General features: G+C 40.3%; 1 protein-coding gene across 8 annotated transcripts in view; it reads left to right on the top strand.

The window, feature by feature from the left end:
- The window catches only part of Nsd1 (nuclear receptor binding SET domain protein 1), a 135,655-nt gene that overhangs the window by 56,966 nt on the left and 62,682 nt on the right, over nt 1-16,007 (top strand). For all 8 annotated transcript variants that reach the window (XM_004665049.2, XM_045152085.1, XM_045152084.1 and 5 more), the window contains 3 exons: nt 4,133-4,257; nt 6,700-6,967; nt 9,998-10,107. In XM_004665049.2, the coding sequence (XP_004665106.2) occupies nt 4,133-4,257; nt 6,700-6,967; nt 9,998-10,107 (503 nt within the window). The remainder of the gene's footprint in view (nt 1-4,132; nt 4,258-6,699; nt 6,968-9,997; nt 10,108-16,007) is intronic.

The following is a 16,007-nucleotide window of genomic DNA, read 5'->3' on the forward strand; positions in this document are numbered from 1 at the left end:
AATTTTAGTCAGTGGTTTTTGTTTTTCAAGGTTCTGCTTTAGTCCAGGCTGATCAGGGGTGGTCTTGAACTCACAACAATCCTTCTACATATGCCTCCCAAGTGCTGTGATTATAAGTCATGCCCCACCACACCCAGTCTAGGTAGTGTTTTAATTAATTTACTTATTGTTCTTTTCCAGGTAGGGTCTCACTCTAGCCCAGGCTGACCTGGAATTAACTACTCTCAGGGTGGACATTAACTCACAGCAATCCTCCTACCTCCGCCTCCCTAGTGCCTCCCTAGTGAGAGAGAGACAGACATATGGGTCCTCCATGTGCTGCAAACGGCTCCAGATGCATCTGCCCTACTTGTATCTGGGGCAATCGATCCTGGGTCCTTTGGCTTCGAAGGCAAGCACCTTAACCACTAAGCCATTTCTCCAGTCCCTGTGTTGTGGTGTTTTTTTTTTTTGTTTGTTTGTTTTTTTTTTTGTTGTTTTTGTTTTCTGAGGTAGGATCTTACTCTAGCTCAGGCTGACCTGGACTTCACTATGTAGTCTCAGGGTAGCCTTGAACTCACTGTGATCCTCCTACCTCTGCCTTCTGAGTGCTGGGATTAAAGGTGTGCGACAACACTGCCTGGCCTCAGTCCCTGTGTTTTACTTTTAATATTATTATATTTTTTGAGATAGAGACAGAAACAAAGAGAGAGGCAGAGAATGGCTACGGATGCGCCAGGACCTTATCCTACTGCAAACAAACTTCAGACACATGTGCAACATTGTGCATCTGGGTTTTCGTGGGTACTGAGGAATAGAACCTGGGCCATCAGGCTTTGAAAACAAGTTCTTTTCACTGCTGAATCATCTTCTCTTCAACCATTAGTGTTTATAAATTTCAGTGAATATAGGTTTAATCTTGTTATAACCTGACACTGGTTATATGGTACTTTTTGTGTACCAATTGAAATCATCCTATGAGGTTTTTTTCTTGGATATATGGTGGGGGGTCCTTCATCCTGTTAATATGGAGTATTTCAGCGATCATCTTTGCAGAAGATTGAATGCCACTTTTCTTTTTCCATACATTGAGTATGTTCTAATTAATTCCTTTTGGCCTGTAAGATTTCTGCAAAGAAATCTAACTTAAAGTATAGCATAAGTGCCTTTGAATGTGAAGAGTTGCTTTTCTATGTGTCTTCAGTAGTCTCTTTGACTGCTTTTACTGTTCTTTTGCTTTCTGTAATTAGAATGTGTTATAGTATGAGCTTCCTTGACTTCTCATTGAAGTCACCTGTTCCCTTCCCCCAACATTATGCCCCTGAGCTTGTACCCCCACCCTGGTTGAAATATTTTAAATATTAATTTTTTTTCGTAAAACTGTTTCTTCAAAGTGAGAAGTCTTAGGTCATCCTTCAAGTAAGTTCTTAGTCCCTTTTGTGTGTGTGTGTTAAAGGGTGTTGGGAATTGAACTTGGCATAAAAATACATGCTAGTTAAGCACTATTTCAGTGAACCATATGCTCAGCCCTTTAAGTTACATGTGCTTTGAGTTTGCTGGTTTTCTTTTCCCCCTGCTTGGTCAAGTTCATTGTTAAAGTGCATATAACTAGGGGTGGAGAGATGACTTAGCAGTGGTTAAGGCAATTGCCTGCAAACCTAAGGACACTTGTTCGACTCTCCAGGTCCCATTTAAGACGCACAGTGATGCAAGTGTGCAAGGTCACACATGCACACAAGGAGGCACAATTCAATTCACAGTTCAATTGCAGTGATGAGAGGCCCTGCTGGTCCAATTCTTTCTTGCTCCCATCTCACTCTCTCCCTCTCACATAAAAAAGGCAGTTTGTTGGGCTTGCCTCAAAAAATGCTTCTAATTAATTTTTCAATTCAATTATATTATGATTATTATTTTTTTGGTGATAGAGTTTTGTTATAGCCCAGGCTGACCTGGAATTCACTAGTAGCCTCAGGGTGGCCTTGAACTCATGACAACCAAGTGCTGGGATTAAAGGCATGCACCATCACACCAGGCTGTATTCTTTTTTATTTATTTATTTATTTACTTAATTTATTTTTTTTTTTTGGTTTTTCGAGGTAGGGTCTCACTCTGGCTCAGGCTGACCTGGAATTCACTATGTAGTCTCAGGGTGGCCTCGAACACTCGGCGATCCTCCTACCTCTGCCTCCCGAGTGCTGGGATTAAAGGCGTGTGCCACCACGCCCGGCTTTTTTTATTTATTTTTGAGAGAGAGCGATAGAGATGCATATATAGAGAGAATGATTGCACTAGGGCCTCCAACCACTGCAAATAAACTCCAGATGCATGTACCACCTTGTGCATCTAGCTTATGTAGCTACTGGGGTATCTATCAAACCTGTGTCCTTTTGGCTTTGTAGCCAAATAAATGCCTTAACTACTAAGCCATTTCTCTAGCCCTCATTTGTATTCTTTAGCCTCAGGTTGTTTTTGGTAGTTTTGCAAGGTAGGGGCTTCACTATGTACTGTCAGAGTGGCTTTGAACTCAGAGTGATCCTCCTGCATTTACCTCCCATGGCTGGGATTAAAGGCATACTCCACCATGCCCAGTTTTAGCCTCAGTTCCCCCCATCACTCCCCTCCCCGAGGTAGGGGTCTCACTCTAGCCCAGGCTGACCTGGAATTCACTATGTATTCTCAGGGTGGCCTTGAACTCACGGCGATCCTCCTACCTCTGCCTCTCAAGTTCTAGTATTAGCGTCTTTATCCACCATGCCCGGCTAGTTGTTTTTTTTTTTTTTTTTAAATATTTATTCATTACTTTAAGAGAGAGCCAGAGAAAGGTAGAGAAAGAGAGATACTAGGCATTCCAGGGCCTCTAGCCAGTGCAAACGAATTCCCAGACACACCCACCACCTTGTGCATCTGGCTTACATGGATACTGGGTCTTTGAACATGTGTCCTTAGGTTTTAATTTAGTTAATGTATTGATTGTCTCATTTGTTTTAGTTGCCCCCCGCCCCAGGTATGGTCTCACTCTTTCTTTAAATTTTTATTTATTTTTAATTTTTTTATACTTTTTAAATTTCTTTCTTTATTTTATTAACAACTTCCATGATTATAAACAATATCCCATGGTAATGCCCTCCCTTCTCCCACTTTCCCCTTTGAAACTCCATTCTCCATCATATCCCCTCCTCCTCTCAATCAGTCTCTCTCTCTTATTTGGATGTCATGATATTTTCCTCCTATTATGATGGTCTTGTGTAGGTAGTGTCAGGCACTGTGAGGTCATGGATATTCAGGCCATTTTGTGTCTGGGGGGAGCACGTTGTAAGGAGTCCTACCCTTCCTTTGACTCTTACGTTCTTTCTGCCACCTCTTCCGCAATGGACCCTGAGCCTTGGAAGGTGTGATTGAGAAATTTCATTGCTGAGCATTCCTGTCACTTCTTCCCAGCACCATGATGCTTTCTGTGTCATCCCATGGTCACTGCCATATGAACAGAGAAGGTTCTGTACCAAAAGTGAGAGTAGAATTAATATATACGTATGAACATTAAAAGTGTTTCTTGCATGTGACATTTATTTGCCAGTGGAAGCGACACTAGTGTATACACGCATACGCGTGCGCATGCACTCTGAAAAACATCAGATTACATCCATCTGTATATCCTAGAAGTCACATGCTTGCTTCTAAAACAATCAGTCATCCATTTATCCCTTCCTTCTTCTCTCCCTCTTTTTTTCCCCTCCCTGATTGATTGATTTACAGATATTGGCAAGGTCTCACTCTTCCACCTAGTCTTATCTGTAACAAAAAATGTGTAGCCCAGGTTATCCTTAAACCATAGTCCTGCTGCTTCCTTAGCCACTATGCCTAGTTCCTAAGGTGTTTCTTATTCAGAAGAACATGATCATATACTTGTTCCTGCTTACTTGATCTGTACAGTGCTTTTCTGTTTTTAGATTTATACTTATCTTATAGTGATGTAGAGGATGTGAGGTTCAGTTTAATGATTAGAGGAATTGGCACTGGGGAGATGGCTCAGCAGTTCAGACAGTTGCGTGGCTGCATTGCATTATGTGAGAGGGGTGGGTAAAGTGTAGGCATGGTTTCCTAAATTGTGGGTTTACCTCCAGCTTCTTATTGTTGAAATTATTTTTCCTTTCAGCTGGGCGGTCTGAAAAGAAACGCCTTAGGAAGCCAAGCAAATGGCTTCTGGAATATACAGAAGAATATGATCAGATATTTGCTCCTAAGAAAAAACAAAAGAAGATACAGGAACAAGTTCATAAGGTATGTTTTCATATTTTAACAAAAATACATTGATCTTTCCTGTAGATTTCTGTTTTACCTTTAGCTTCATTTTATCCTTGTAAGATAATTATGTCCTTAACTGGGATCTTGCCTTTTCAACTTATTTATTATTGAAAAACTTCTAATATTGTATGTGCTATGTATTATTTATTTAGAGAATATATAAAAGAGTCTAAATTATGGTGTGTGTGTGTAGTCTTTTTGTTTTGGTGTATACACATGTTTATGCATAATGTGGTTTTACTGATGTGTGTTCTGTCGGTGCTTTCAGAAGCCAGAGGAGAATGTTGGTTGTCCTGGAACTTACCCTGTAGTCCCAGGCTGGGCTCAAACAGACATCGATCCTCCTAGCTCAGCCTCCTAAGTGCTGAGATTAAAGGCATGTGCTACTACACCCTGTTATCTTTATAAATTATATATATTTTTTGTTTTTGTTTTTTGAGGTAGGGTCTCACAGTAGCCCAGGCTGACCTGGAATTCACTTGGTAGTCTCAGGATGGCCTGGAACACATAGTGATCCTCCTATCTCTGTCTGCTGAGTGCTGGGATTAAAGGTGTACGCCACCACACCTGGCTCTTATTAATATTTTTATTTACTTTTTTTTTTGTTTTGATTGTTGTTTCAAGTAGGGTTCTGCTCTAGCACAGGCTGACCTGGAATAAATACACTTTGTAGTCTCATGGTAGCTTTGAACTCATGGCGATCCTGATACCTCTGCTTCCTAAGTGCTGGGATTAAAGGTTGCATCACCATGCCGGCTTTATTTACTTTCAAACAGGGAGCGCGCGAGAGAGAAAAGGCATATCAGGGTCTCTAGCTACTTCAAACAAACTTCATCCAAGATGCATGCACGACTTTGTGCATCTTGTTTTGTGTGGGTACTGAGGAATCAAACCCTGATCATTAGGCTTTGAAGGCAAGTGTCTTAACTGCTGAGCCACCTCTCCAGCCCCTGTTTTTAAATTTGAAATGAGTACATATTATTTGTAAGCTTTATCCTAAACACTAATGAATGAGAATCACCACATGGGCAACATAAATGTCAACGGATGGAAAGATGGCTTAGCGCTTGAGGCATTGACCTGTGAAGATTATAGGACCCTGGTTTGATTTCCCCAGTATGCACATAAAGCTAGGTATATAAGTGTTGCATGCATCTGGAATATGTTCACAACAGCTGGAGGACTTGGTGTGGCCATTGTGTCTCACATAGTCTCCCTTCCCACTTCTTGCTCTGTCTCTTTCTTGCTCTCTCTCAAATATATATATGCTTTTTTTTTGGCTTTCCGAGGTAGGGTCTCACCTGGAATTCGCTGTGTTGTCTCAGGGTGGCCTGGAATTCACGGCAGTCCTCCTACCTCTGCCTCCAAACTGCTGGGATTAAAGGCATGTGCCTCTCACTCCTGGCTAATCAATATTTTTTTTAAATGAATATCAAACTATTGTATGAATCATGATGGAATCCCTTTTCTCCTGTATTGCAGAATTAGTATTACTGTAGGATTGCATAAGATGCCTACAAGAATTCTTCCACTAAATTTAGGAAGTGATTGAGATGGATGAAAATGTCTCTTAAGAAACTGGACAAGAAAAACACCGAACCAAAGTGTACATTGGATAAAAATTATACAAATGCATTTATTAATTTACTCATAATAAGCACACTATTAATTATTGAGCCAAGATTTCACTTAACATTCATTTCGTGTGTGTGTGCGCGTGCATGTGTGCACCCTCGCACGCTTGCTTGTGTCTTTCCATATGTGTGAATGTGTGCATGTGTGTTCTGTGGAGGACCTGTGGATGTCTGAGTACAACCTCTAGTGTTAGTCTTTGCTTTTCATTTGTTTTTAGGCAGAGTTTTCACTTACCATTGTATTTGCCAAGGTAGCTGGCACTGGAACTCTGGGATTCTCCTGCCCTTGCCTCCTCCTCACTGCAGACACTGGGATTATAGCCCCTTGCCTCATGTATGTGGTTTTACATGGGTTCTGCGGATTAAAACTGGAGGTTTCAGGCTTTTGCAGCCACCACTTTACAGTGACCTGTCTTCCCAGCCTGGAAGTGCATTATTTTGTGAAATTCTTTTTTTTCTTAGTTTAACAGAATTTATTCTATTTTTTTTTTTTAATTTTTATTAACATTTTCCATGATTATAAAATATATCCCATGGTAATTCCCTCCCTCCTATTCTTTATATATCTACTTATCATTAATAATGCATGGTTCTAGGATAAGGCCACCACAGTGAATTCCAGACACATGTGCCACCTTGTGCATCTGGCTTACATGAGTCCTGTGAAATTGATACTGGGTCCTTTGGCTTTGCAGGCAAAATATCATAACTGCTAATCCATTTCTCCAGCCCTTGTCAAATTCTTAATATTTGGGCTTGTACCTTCTGTTTATACTGTTTTTAGGTAAGTTCCCGCTGTGAAGAGGAAAACCTATCCCGATGTCGAGCTAATGCTCAGAACAAACAGGTGGATGAGAATTCTTTGATTTCAACTAAAGAAGAGCCTCCAGTTCTTGAAAGAGAGGCTCCTTTTTTGGAAGGGCCCTTGGCTCAGTCAGATCTTGGAGGTGGACATGCTGAGTTGCCACAGCTGACCTTGTCTGTGCCTGTGGCTCCAGAAGTCTCCCCGCGGCCTGCCCTTGAATCTGTGGGATTGCTTGTTAAAACATCAGGTAAGGTGGAGATGTGGGATCTCTGTGTATAGGCAGACAGTAAGGAAAATCTAGTATGTCTTGTTACAAAGCTAACATTTTGACTATCTATAATTACCCATTCCCCAGTCCTCTGGAAATCTTTAAATTGGGTAATTTGATATATTTTGTGACTACAGATTAATTTGTTGTAGACAAATTTTGAATACTGTTGTACTTGCTTTACATTTTGCTTACCATGATTTCTTATCAGCTATATGTGAGCCAAATGTTGGAGTAACATTTTGGGGAAGGGTAGTGTACACTAATGGAGTAAACACTTTAGACCTAAGCTCTAGCCACACTTTTACCATCTCTGCATTACTTGGGTAGTTGCTTAACCTCTGAACTTGTTTCATCATGTAGTTAATAATGTCTTACTTTACCTATTTACATTTAATAAGTTTTGTTATTCCTTAGAAGTTACTTATTGCTTTTCACTTTTTGATTTTTTTTTTTACCTGCATGTCACATGAGAAGAATTAAACTTAAAACATATTTACTTATTGCTTTAGACACCATTTGACTATTGGATATAAAAGTCATCCAGGGAATGGGAAGATTTTTTTTTTTAATCTGAAATTTTGGATACAAATCTGCTATTTTTACATTTCATACTATTTAACAATAGGCTTATACTAGTAAGGTAGAAACTAAAAGACCTTGATTATTTCTTCCTCCCCCTCCTCCTCCTCCTCTTCTTCCTCCTCTTCTTCTTCTTCCTTCTTCTTCCTTCTTCTTCCTTCTTCTTCCTTCTTCCTTCTTCCTTCCTCTTCTTCTCCTTCTCCTTCTCCTTCTCCTTCTCCTTTCTTCTTCGCTTCACACATGCTAGGCAAGCTTGCCATCATTCAGCTAGCTATATCCCCAATCCTCAAAGATTTTTTAGATTATTTATTTATTTGAAAGAGAGTGCGCTACCACTCACTTAGTGATCCCCAATCCTAGAAAAAATTTAAAGGAATAAGAAAGCGGGAGACTTAAAAGGTGGCTTAGTGGTTAAAGGTTGCAAGCAAAGCCTTCTAGCCTGGGTTCAATTCCCAACCTTCCCATGGCAGCTGAACAGAAGTTGGTTTTCAGTGGCACGAGGCAGTATGTGCACACACACATGCAAACAACAAACAAATATCTTAAAGAAAGAGGTGTTCTGGGCATTGTCCAGTGCTAAAGCACTTGCTAGGCAAAAATAAATGATTGAGTTCAGATCTCCAGAACCCATGTAAAGCCAGATGCTGTGGTAGGTTTCTACAATTCCAGTTTGTCTAAAGAAGCTGGGAGGCAGAAAAATAAGAACTCTGCCCAGACCAGCTAGCTTCTCAGTGCAGCAGTGAACAACGTCAAACAAGAAACAAAGGGAGGACCAATATCCAAGGTTTGTCCTCTTATCTCCACATTTGAACTTTGTGCCTGCATGAGTGTGCATACACACACACACACACACACACCCAAGGTGTAGATCATTACAATTTGAGTGCCAAATTGTATTAATAGTCTATTTCATTTTCTTTGTTCTTTTAATATATATACTTTTTATTAGAGAGAGAGAATGAGTACACCAGGGCCTCTTAGCCACTGCATATGAACTCCAGACACATGTGCCACTTTATGCATCTGGCTTTATGTGGGTACTGGGTAATCAAAACTGGGTCCTTTATCTTTTCTGGCAAGTGCCTTAACTGCTAAGTCATCTCTCCAGCCCTTTTGTTTTTGTTTTGCTTTTGTATTCGTTTTTTCAAGCAGGGCCTCTCTGTGGCCCAGGGTGACCAGGAATTCACTCTGTATTCTCAGGATGGCCTCAAACTCACTGCAGTTCTCCTACTGCTGCCTCCCAAGTGCTGGGATTTAAGGCATGCATCACCAAGCCTGGTTTCTTTTCTTTTCTTCTAAGGTATTTAGGAGTCTTTTCATTTAACCTTTGTTTTATTTTATTTTATTATTATTATTTTTTAATATTTTTATATATTTGAGATAGGAAGAGGGAGAGAGAGACAGAATGGGCATGCCAAGGGCCTTCAACCTCTGCAAATGATCTCCAGATGCATGCACCACTTTGTGCATCTTACTTGCGTGGGCCCTAGGGAATTAAACCTGGGTCCTTGGGCTTTATAGGCAAGTGCCTTAATCCTTGCTAAGCCATCTCCCCAGTCCTGTTTTATTTATTTTTATCATTTGGTCTTTGAAGGTAGGGTCTCTATCTAGCTCAGACTGACCTGGAATTCACTATGTAGTTTTAGGATAGCCTTGAATTCAAGGTGATCCTCCTACTTCTGTCTCCTGAGTGCTGGGATTAAAGGCGTGTACCACCACGCCCAGCCTGTGAAGTCTAAGGGCCCTGGTTCGAGGCTCGATTCCCAGTATCCATATGCACAAGGTGGCGCATTCATCTGGACTTCATTTGCAGTGGCTGGAGGCCCTGATGGACCCATTCTATCTCTCTGTTGCTCTCAAATAAATAAATGAAAATAAACAACGACAACAAAAATTATGAGCAAAACAAGTATTACAGCCCTAGTCTACTTCACTTCTTCTTTCCTACCAGTGAAAGGCCATAAATTCAGTTTGGCCCTTTTGATTTTCCATTTGTTCTGTGTGTTATGAACCCCTGTGTTTGATCCCCAGTGCCACATAAGCTGAACATGAGGATCAGAACTTTATAATTTATCATCCTTGGATACATAGCAAGTTTGATGCCAGCCTACAAAATAAAAACTGGTCTTAGAAAGAAATTAACCAAAAAAAAAAACAAAACAAAAAACAGGAGGCATGGTGTAAGTACATGCACCCCTTTATCCTCAGGTTTTTGAGCTGAGGTAGGATGATCATCACTAGTTCAAGACCAGCCTGGGCTAGATCAGATCCTGCTACAACAAACCTAAACAAACCCACAAAAGAACATCTTTATGCTAGTTTATGTCTTCCCTGTTGCCTAGTTATTCCTTTTTTATTATACCAATTTTGGAATATTACCTCATGCACTGTTTCTGAATCATCTAAGAAAAGGCATGTACATTTCAGGAAACTATGAAAGTAAGCGTCAAAGAAAACCAACTAAGAAACTCCTTGAATCCAATGATTTAGACACTGGATTTATGCCCAAGAAGGGAGAGTTGGGCCTTTCTAAAAAGGTATGTTGATTTTTGTCAATTGTAACATAGGACTAAACCCAGAAAACACAGGATTTAAAAAATATAAGTAACCTTTCAGTAATATTTTTAATCTTGTGTATATAGAATTACCTCCTTTGTTTGTAGTTTTGCTTTCTATAGTTTCAAGTAAGTCATTATGGAAAATATTAAATGGAAAATTCTAGAAATACGCCGCTCATAAGTTTAACACACAGACACATTTGTAATGTGATAGAACTTCATTCTATCTCACCTCATCTCTGGAAGTGACTCACTCCTTTTCCAACATGTGTATGTGCTCCCAACCTGCATGGTACTTAGTAGCTGTGAAAGTTATTTGAGTAGCTATCCCAGTCTCATAGCAGGGAGTGGTAATCCTGGTAATTTCCATACTCTGATGAGAAGACATAAAGTGCTTCTTTACATGAAAATTTTTTCACTTAGTAACTAGTTATGGAGCTGGAGAGATGGCTTAGTGGTTAAGTCTTTTGCTAGCAAAGCCTAAGACCCAGATTTGATTCCCAGTACCCATGTAAATCCAGATACACAGGGGGGTGCATGTGTCTGGAGTTTGTTTGCAATGACTGGAGGTCATGGTATGCCCATTCTCTCTCTCTCTCTCTCTCTCTATTTGCCTCTTTCTTTCTCTGTCTCTCAAATAAATAAATAAATGCATCATTATAATATTAAAAATTGAAAAAAGACAGTTACGTTGAGTTTTCTGAGAATTATGGTAAGTAGAGATTGTCTCCATATAGTTATTAAAATAACAAATTTAAATTGTTTTTCTGTCACACCTCAAAATGCAAAAGTTGCAAAATGTTGTAAGTGCTTAGTTAATATTTTACTTATTTATGAGAAACAGGCAGAGAGAGAGAGTTTAAAATTTTAAGTATTGGTGTCTGGAGAGATGGCTTAGTGGTTAAGTGCTTGCCTGTGAAGTCTAAGGACCCTGGTTTGAGGCTCGATTCCCAGTATCCACATGCACAAGGTGACGCATGCATCTGGAGTTCATTTGCAGTGGCTGGAGGCCCTGATGCACCCATTCTCTCTCTCTCTCTGTTGCTCTCAAATAAATAAATGAAAATAAACAAAAAAATTAATGTTTGTGAGTAAATGCTTCATAAGGTATAGAAAGCATATTACATGTATTTTTAAGTTTTTAAAAATTTTATTTATTTAATTAGGTTTTACTAGGTAGTGTCTCATTCTAGCCCAGGCTCATTTGTTTTATTTATTTATTTATTTATTCATTTATGCATTTATTTATTTATTTATTTATTTTTGTGGGTGGGAAGATAGAGGGCATTTCAGTGCCTCTAACCAGTACAAATAAATTCCACATGTATTCCTCACCTAGTGCATCTGGCTTTATGTGTGTACAGGAAAATCAAACCTGGTTCCTCACTTTTAGTAGGCAAGTGCTTTAACTGCTAAGACCTTTCTCTAGCCCCAAAGTTTTAATTTTTAATTTTCCTTTTATTTATTTGTTTTTGGTTTTCCAAGGTATAGTCTTACTGTAGCTCAGGTTGACCTGGAATTCACACTGTATTCTCAGGTGGCCATAAATTCACAGCGATCCTGCTACCTCTGCCTCCCATGTGCTGGGACTAAAGGCATGCACCACCACACTGGGCTCTGCAGTGTTTTTGGTTTTTGAGGTAGGGTCTCTAGTTCAGGCTGACCTGGAATTCACTATGTATTCTCCTCCTACCTCTGCCTCCCGAGTGGTGGCATTAAAGGCATGGGCCATCACGCCTGGCTCTTGTTGTTTTAATTTATATTAAAATTATAATACTAATAAAAATATAATAATCCCCAGATCTGTTTTTGTTTTGAAGAAGATATAATTTACACCAGTTAAAGGAATAGGTCCTAATTCTTTTTTGATAGCTTTAGACAATTATATATATACCATGTAAGTATAGTACATATTGATCATCACTCCAGAAAGTTATCTTTCACCTCCTGTCAGTCAGTTCCCCACTCTGGTTGAAAACCAAGGCTCTCTCCAGCTAGGCCTGGTGGCAAGCAAGCCTTGTAATCTCAGCCACTTTGGAACATGAATCAGGAGGTTTGTGATTTCAAGGCTTGTCTTGCCTACAGAGTGATTAATGTATGCTAGTGAGAACCCATTATTTGTGGGGTTTTTTTTTTGCAGGAGGAGGGTTAGACTGACTTGGTACTCCCCCAGTGCTTCTCTTTCAGTCTCCTGAGTGCTGGAATTAAATACATGTGTCACTATACTTGGAAGTTTTGAGGGTTCCTTTTAGAGGTGGGTGTGCTAGAAATTGAAGCTAGGTCCTCATGCATGCTAGGCAAGCACTTTGCCACTGTCCTCCCCACCACAGCCCAGTTTTGAATGTTTTTCTATATTAAAAATGTATTTTTATTTGTATTTGATTGTGAGAGAGAGAAAGGGAGCATCAGGACCTCCAAGCCACTGCAAACAAACTCTGGACGCTTGTGCCACCTTGTGCATCTGACTTATGTGGGACCTGGAGAATCAAACTAGGGTTCCTAGGCTTTGCAGGCAAATACCTTAACCATTGAACAAGCCCTGAATTTATTTTTCCATATCAATAGTTGTTTTTCTGACCAATATAAACCAGGTATTATACTTTTTCCTAAATTAATTTCTTAGGTTAGTATACAAAGTAATGTTTTTCATACGACATATTTGTACACACACATATCATTAACCTTTTTTTTTTTTTTAGAGAAAGAAAGAGAGAGAGAGAGAGAGAGTCAGTGGCAGGGTGGGGGTCAAGAAATGGGTACACCAGGGCCTCCAGCCACTGGAAATGAACTACAGATGCATGTACCACCTTGTGCATTTAGCTTTCGTGGGTTCTGGGGAATTGAACCTGAGTCCTTAGGCATTGCAGGTAGTTTCCTTAACTGCTGAGGCCTTTCTCCAGCTCCTACTTTTATTAATTTTTATAAGATAGTGAGAGTTAGAAGCTGATATATAGAGAGAATGGGCACGTCAGGGATTTTAGTCACTGTAAGTATGAAATCCAGATACATTCACCTCCTGGTTCATCTGGATTTATGTAAGTATTGGGGAATTGAATATGGGTCCTTAGGCACTGCTGCAAATGCCTTAATTGCTCAGCCATATTTCTACCCCCTTTATTTCTTTTTTCAAATGTGTTTTTATTTTATTTTTATTCTTCTTTCTGTTGGTGGGGGATGGACATGCCAGGACCTGTAGCCACTGCAAACGAACTTCAGATGCATGTGCAACCATGAGCATCTGGCTTACATGGGTTTTCCAGCACCAAACTCTAGTCTTTGGGCTTCACATGCAAACTCCTTAAATGCTAAGTCCTCTCAGTTTTTTTTTGGTAATATTCTTTTTTTAAAAAAATTTTTAAATTTTTATTAACATTTTCCATGATTATAAAATATATCCCATGGTAATTCCCTCCCTCCCCACCCCCACACATTCCCCTTTGAAATTCCATTCTCCATCATATTACCTCCCCATTATAACCATTGTACTTACATATATACAATATCAACCTATTAAGTATCCTCCACTCTTCCTTTCTCTTCCCTTTTTGTAATATTCTTATTTACTTACATGAGAGAGAGAAAGAAAGAAAGAGAATGAGTGTGCCATGGCCTCCAGCCATGCTCCGCATGCATGCTCCACCTTGTCCATCTGGCTTATGTTGTTCCTGGGGAATGGTACCTGGGTTTTTTGGCTTTGTAGGCACATGCCTTAACTACTAAGCCATCTTGACAGCTCCATTTTTTTTTTTAATTATTTATTTGTGTAGGCCCAGGCTGGCCAGGATCTCATAGGGATCCTACTATTGTTGCCTCCTAAGTGCTGGGATGAAAGTTGTACATCATAACATTGTTGTTGTTTTTTTTAAACCAAATTTATGGGCTGGAGATATGGCTTAATGGTTAAGGGGTTTTCCTGCAAAGCCTGTGTTTCCAATTTCTGCTCCCCTGAGCTTACTTAAGCCAGATGGACAAGGTGACACATGTGTACCAGATGGTCCACACGCCAGGAGTTCAGTTGCAGTGACTAGAGGCCCTGGTGTACCAATATTCTCTTTTTTTTCTCTCTCTCATAAATAAAATAATATAAAAGTTTGGGCTGGAGAGTTGGCTTAGCAGTTAAGGTGTTTGCCTGCAAAGTCAAAGGACCCAAATTCTATATCCACACATAGGCCAGATACACAAGTTGGTGCACATGCCTGGGGTTCATTTTCAGTGGCTGAAGGCCCTGGCACACCCATTCTCTCCCTTCCTCCTTCTCTGTCCCTCTCTCTTTCAAATAAAATGAATTTTTTTAAAAATTCACTAAAAACATAAAAAAGAAATTGACGAGCACGGTGTTACATGCCTTTAATTCCAGCTCTTGGGAAGAAGAGGTAGTAGGAGGATCACTTTGAGTTCAAGATTACCCTGAGACTACATAGTGAATTCCAGGGCAGAGCAAAACCCTACCTTGAAACTGCAAAACAAACAAACAAAAATATTTGCTAGCAGAGTGGGAGAGGTAATAGGAGCCCTAGGGCATCTTAGCACTTTTTGTGAACTCCAGATGTATTCACCATTTTGCACATCTGGCTTTTCATGGATATTGTTGATTAGAACCTAGGCCACCAGGCTTGCAAACAAGCATCTTAACAGCTGAGCTGTCTCCCTAGCCCTGGCATTGGTGCCTCCCCAGTGCGACACTATCCTGTATTTTGATGTCCCATGTTTCTTTGTTGTGGTCATGTCCCTTCACCTTCCTTTTTTGTGTTGCGTATTGAGAAGCTCAACAGTGTGCTTGTTGTGTCGTGGTCGTCACCTCCATTGTGATGTCCAGAGCATAGTGTCCCATGTTACTTCAGCCTCCCCATCCTCTGACTGTTGTCACCTTAACTTCCATGATGTTCCCTGAGCCTTGGACAGCGTGATAAAGATGTCTGCTTTGCACTGAGCTCTAAATTGGCTCTTATTTTCATCATCTTCATGAATTTTGAGTCTCCTCATTCATCCAAAGAGAAACTTGTCTTACCCTGGAGACCACAGTACTATAGTCTTCCTGACACTTCCTCTAAAGTTTGGCCTGAACCCTGCAAGGTGGGATGCTAATGTCTCATACAGTGCTAAGCACTGAACCATCACTACTTTTCATTGCTTGGACTTATCTTGGTTCACCCTGCTTGTCACCATCCCTGGCAGCATGGGCAGGCTGTTGTCTCCTGTTGCCCAGGCTAGCTGGGTGTGTAGATGAGGATGACCTTGAACCCTTGAATCTTTGGTTCCACTTTCCAAGTTCTAGGATTATAGTGCATATCACCCCAGCTAGCTGTGTGGTGTGTTTACATACAAGTTTTGTGTATGCATGTTTGTATTTGTGTGGGTAGGCATGTGTTCAGCGTGTAAATGGAGGCAAGAGGTTGATGACTGGTGGTTTTTGTTAATTCCTTTGGAAATGAATGCAGAACTTACTGATTTGGCTAACCTAGCTAATCAGTTAGTAATAGGAATCTTCACCTGGCGGTTTACCTGAGTACTGAGGCTTTGAACTTAGGGCTTCATGTTTGCTTGGCCAGCACTTTATTCACTGGTCCATCCCCCTGGGCATGATTGTTGTTTTGTTTTTTGTGTGTTACATTTTTTTTTCTCTTGCTGTTTGTTGTGCTTGTGAGTGTGATTATATTTTATTATTTTTAAGTTTTTTGTTTTCCAACGTGGGGTCTCACTCTATCCCCAGGCTGACCTGGAATTCACTATGCAGTCTCAGGGAGGCCTCTAACACATGGCGATCCTCCTACTTCTGCCTCCAATTGCGGGGATTAACGTCGAGTGCCCCCTCCTCCCCTATTCCTCCAGTGTGGTCTTACTGTGCAACCCAGTCTGATCTGCAACTTGTGGTTCTCCTA

This window comes from Jaculus jaculus, chromosome 6, assembly GCF_020740685.1.
Source record: "Jaculus jaculus isolate mJacJac1 chromosome 6, mJacJac1.mat.Y.cur, whole genome shotgun sequence".
NCBI classification, from domain to species: Eukaryota; Metazoa; Chordata; class Mammalia; order Rodentia; family Dipodidae; genus Jaculus; species Jaculus jaculus.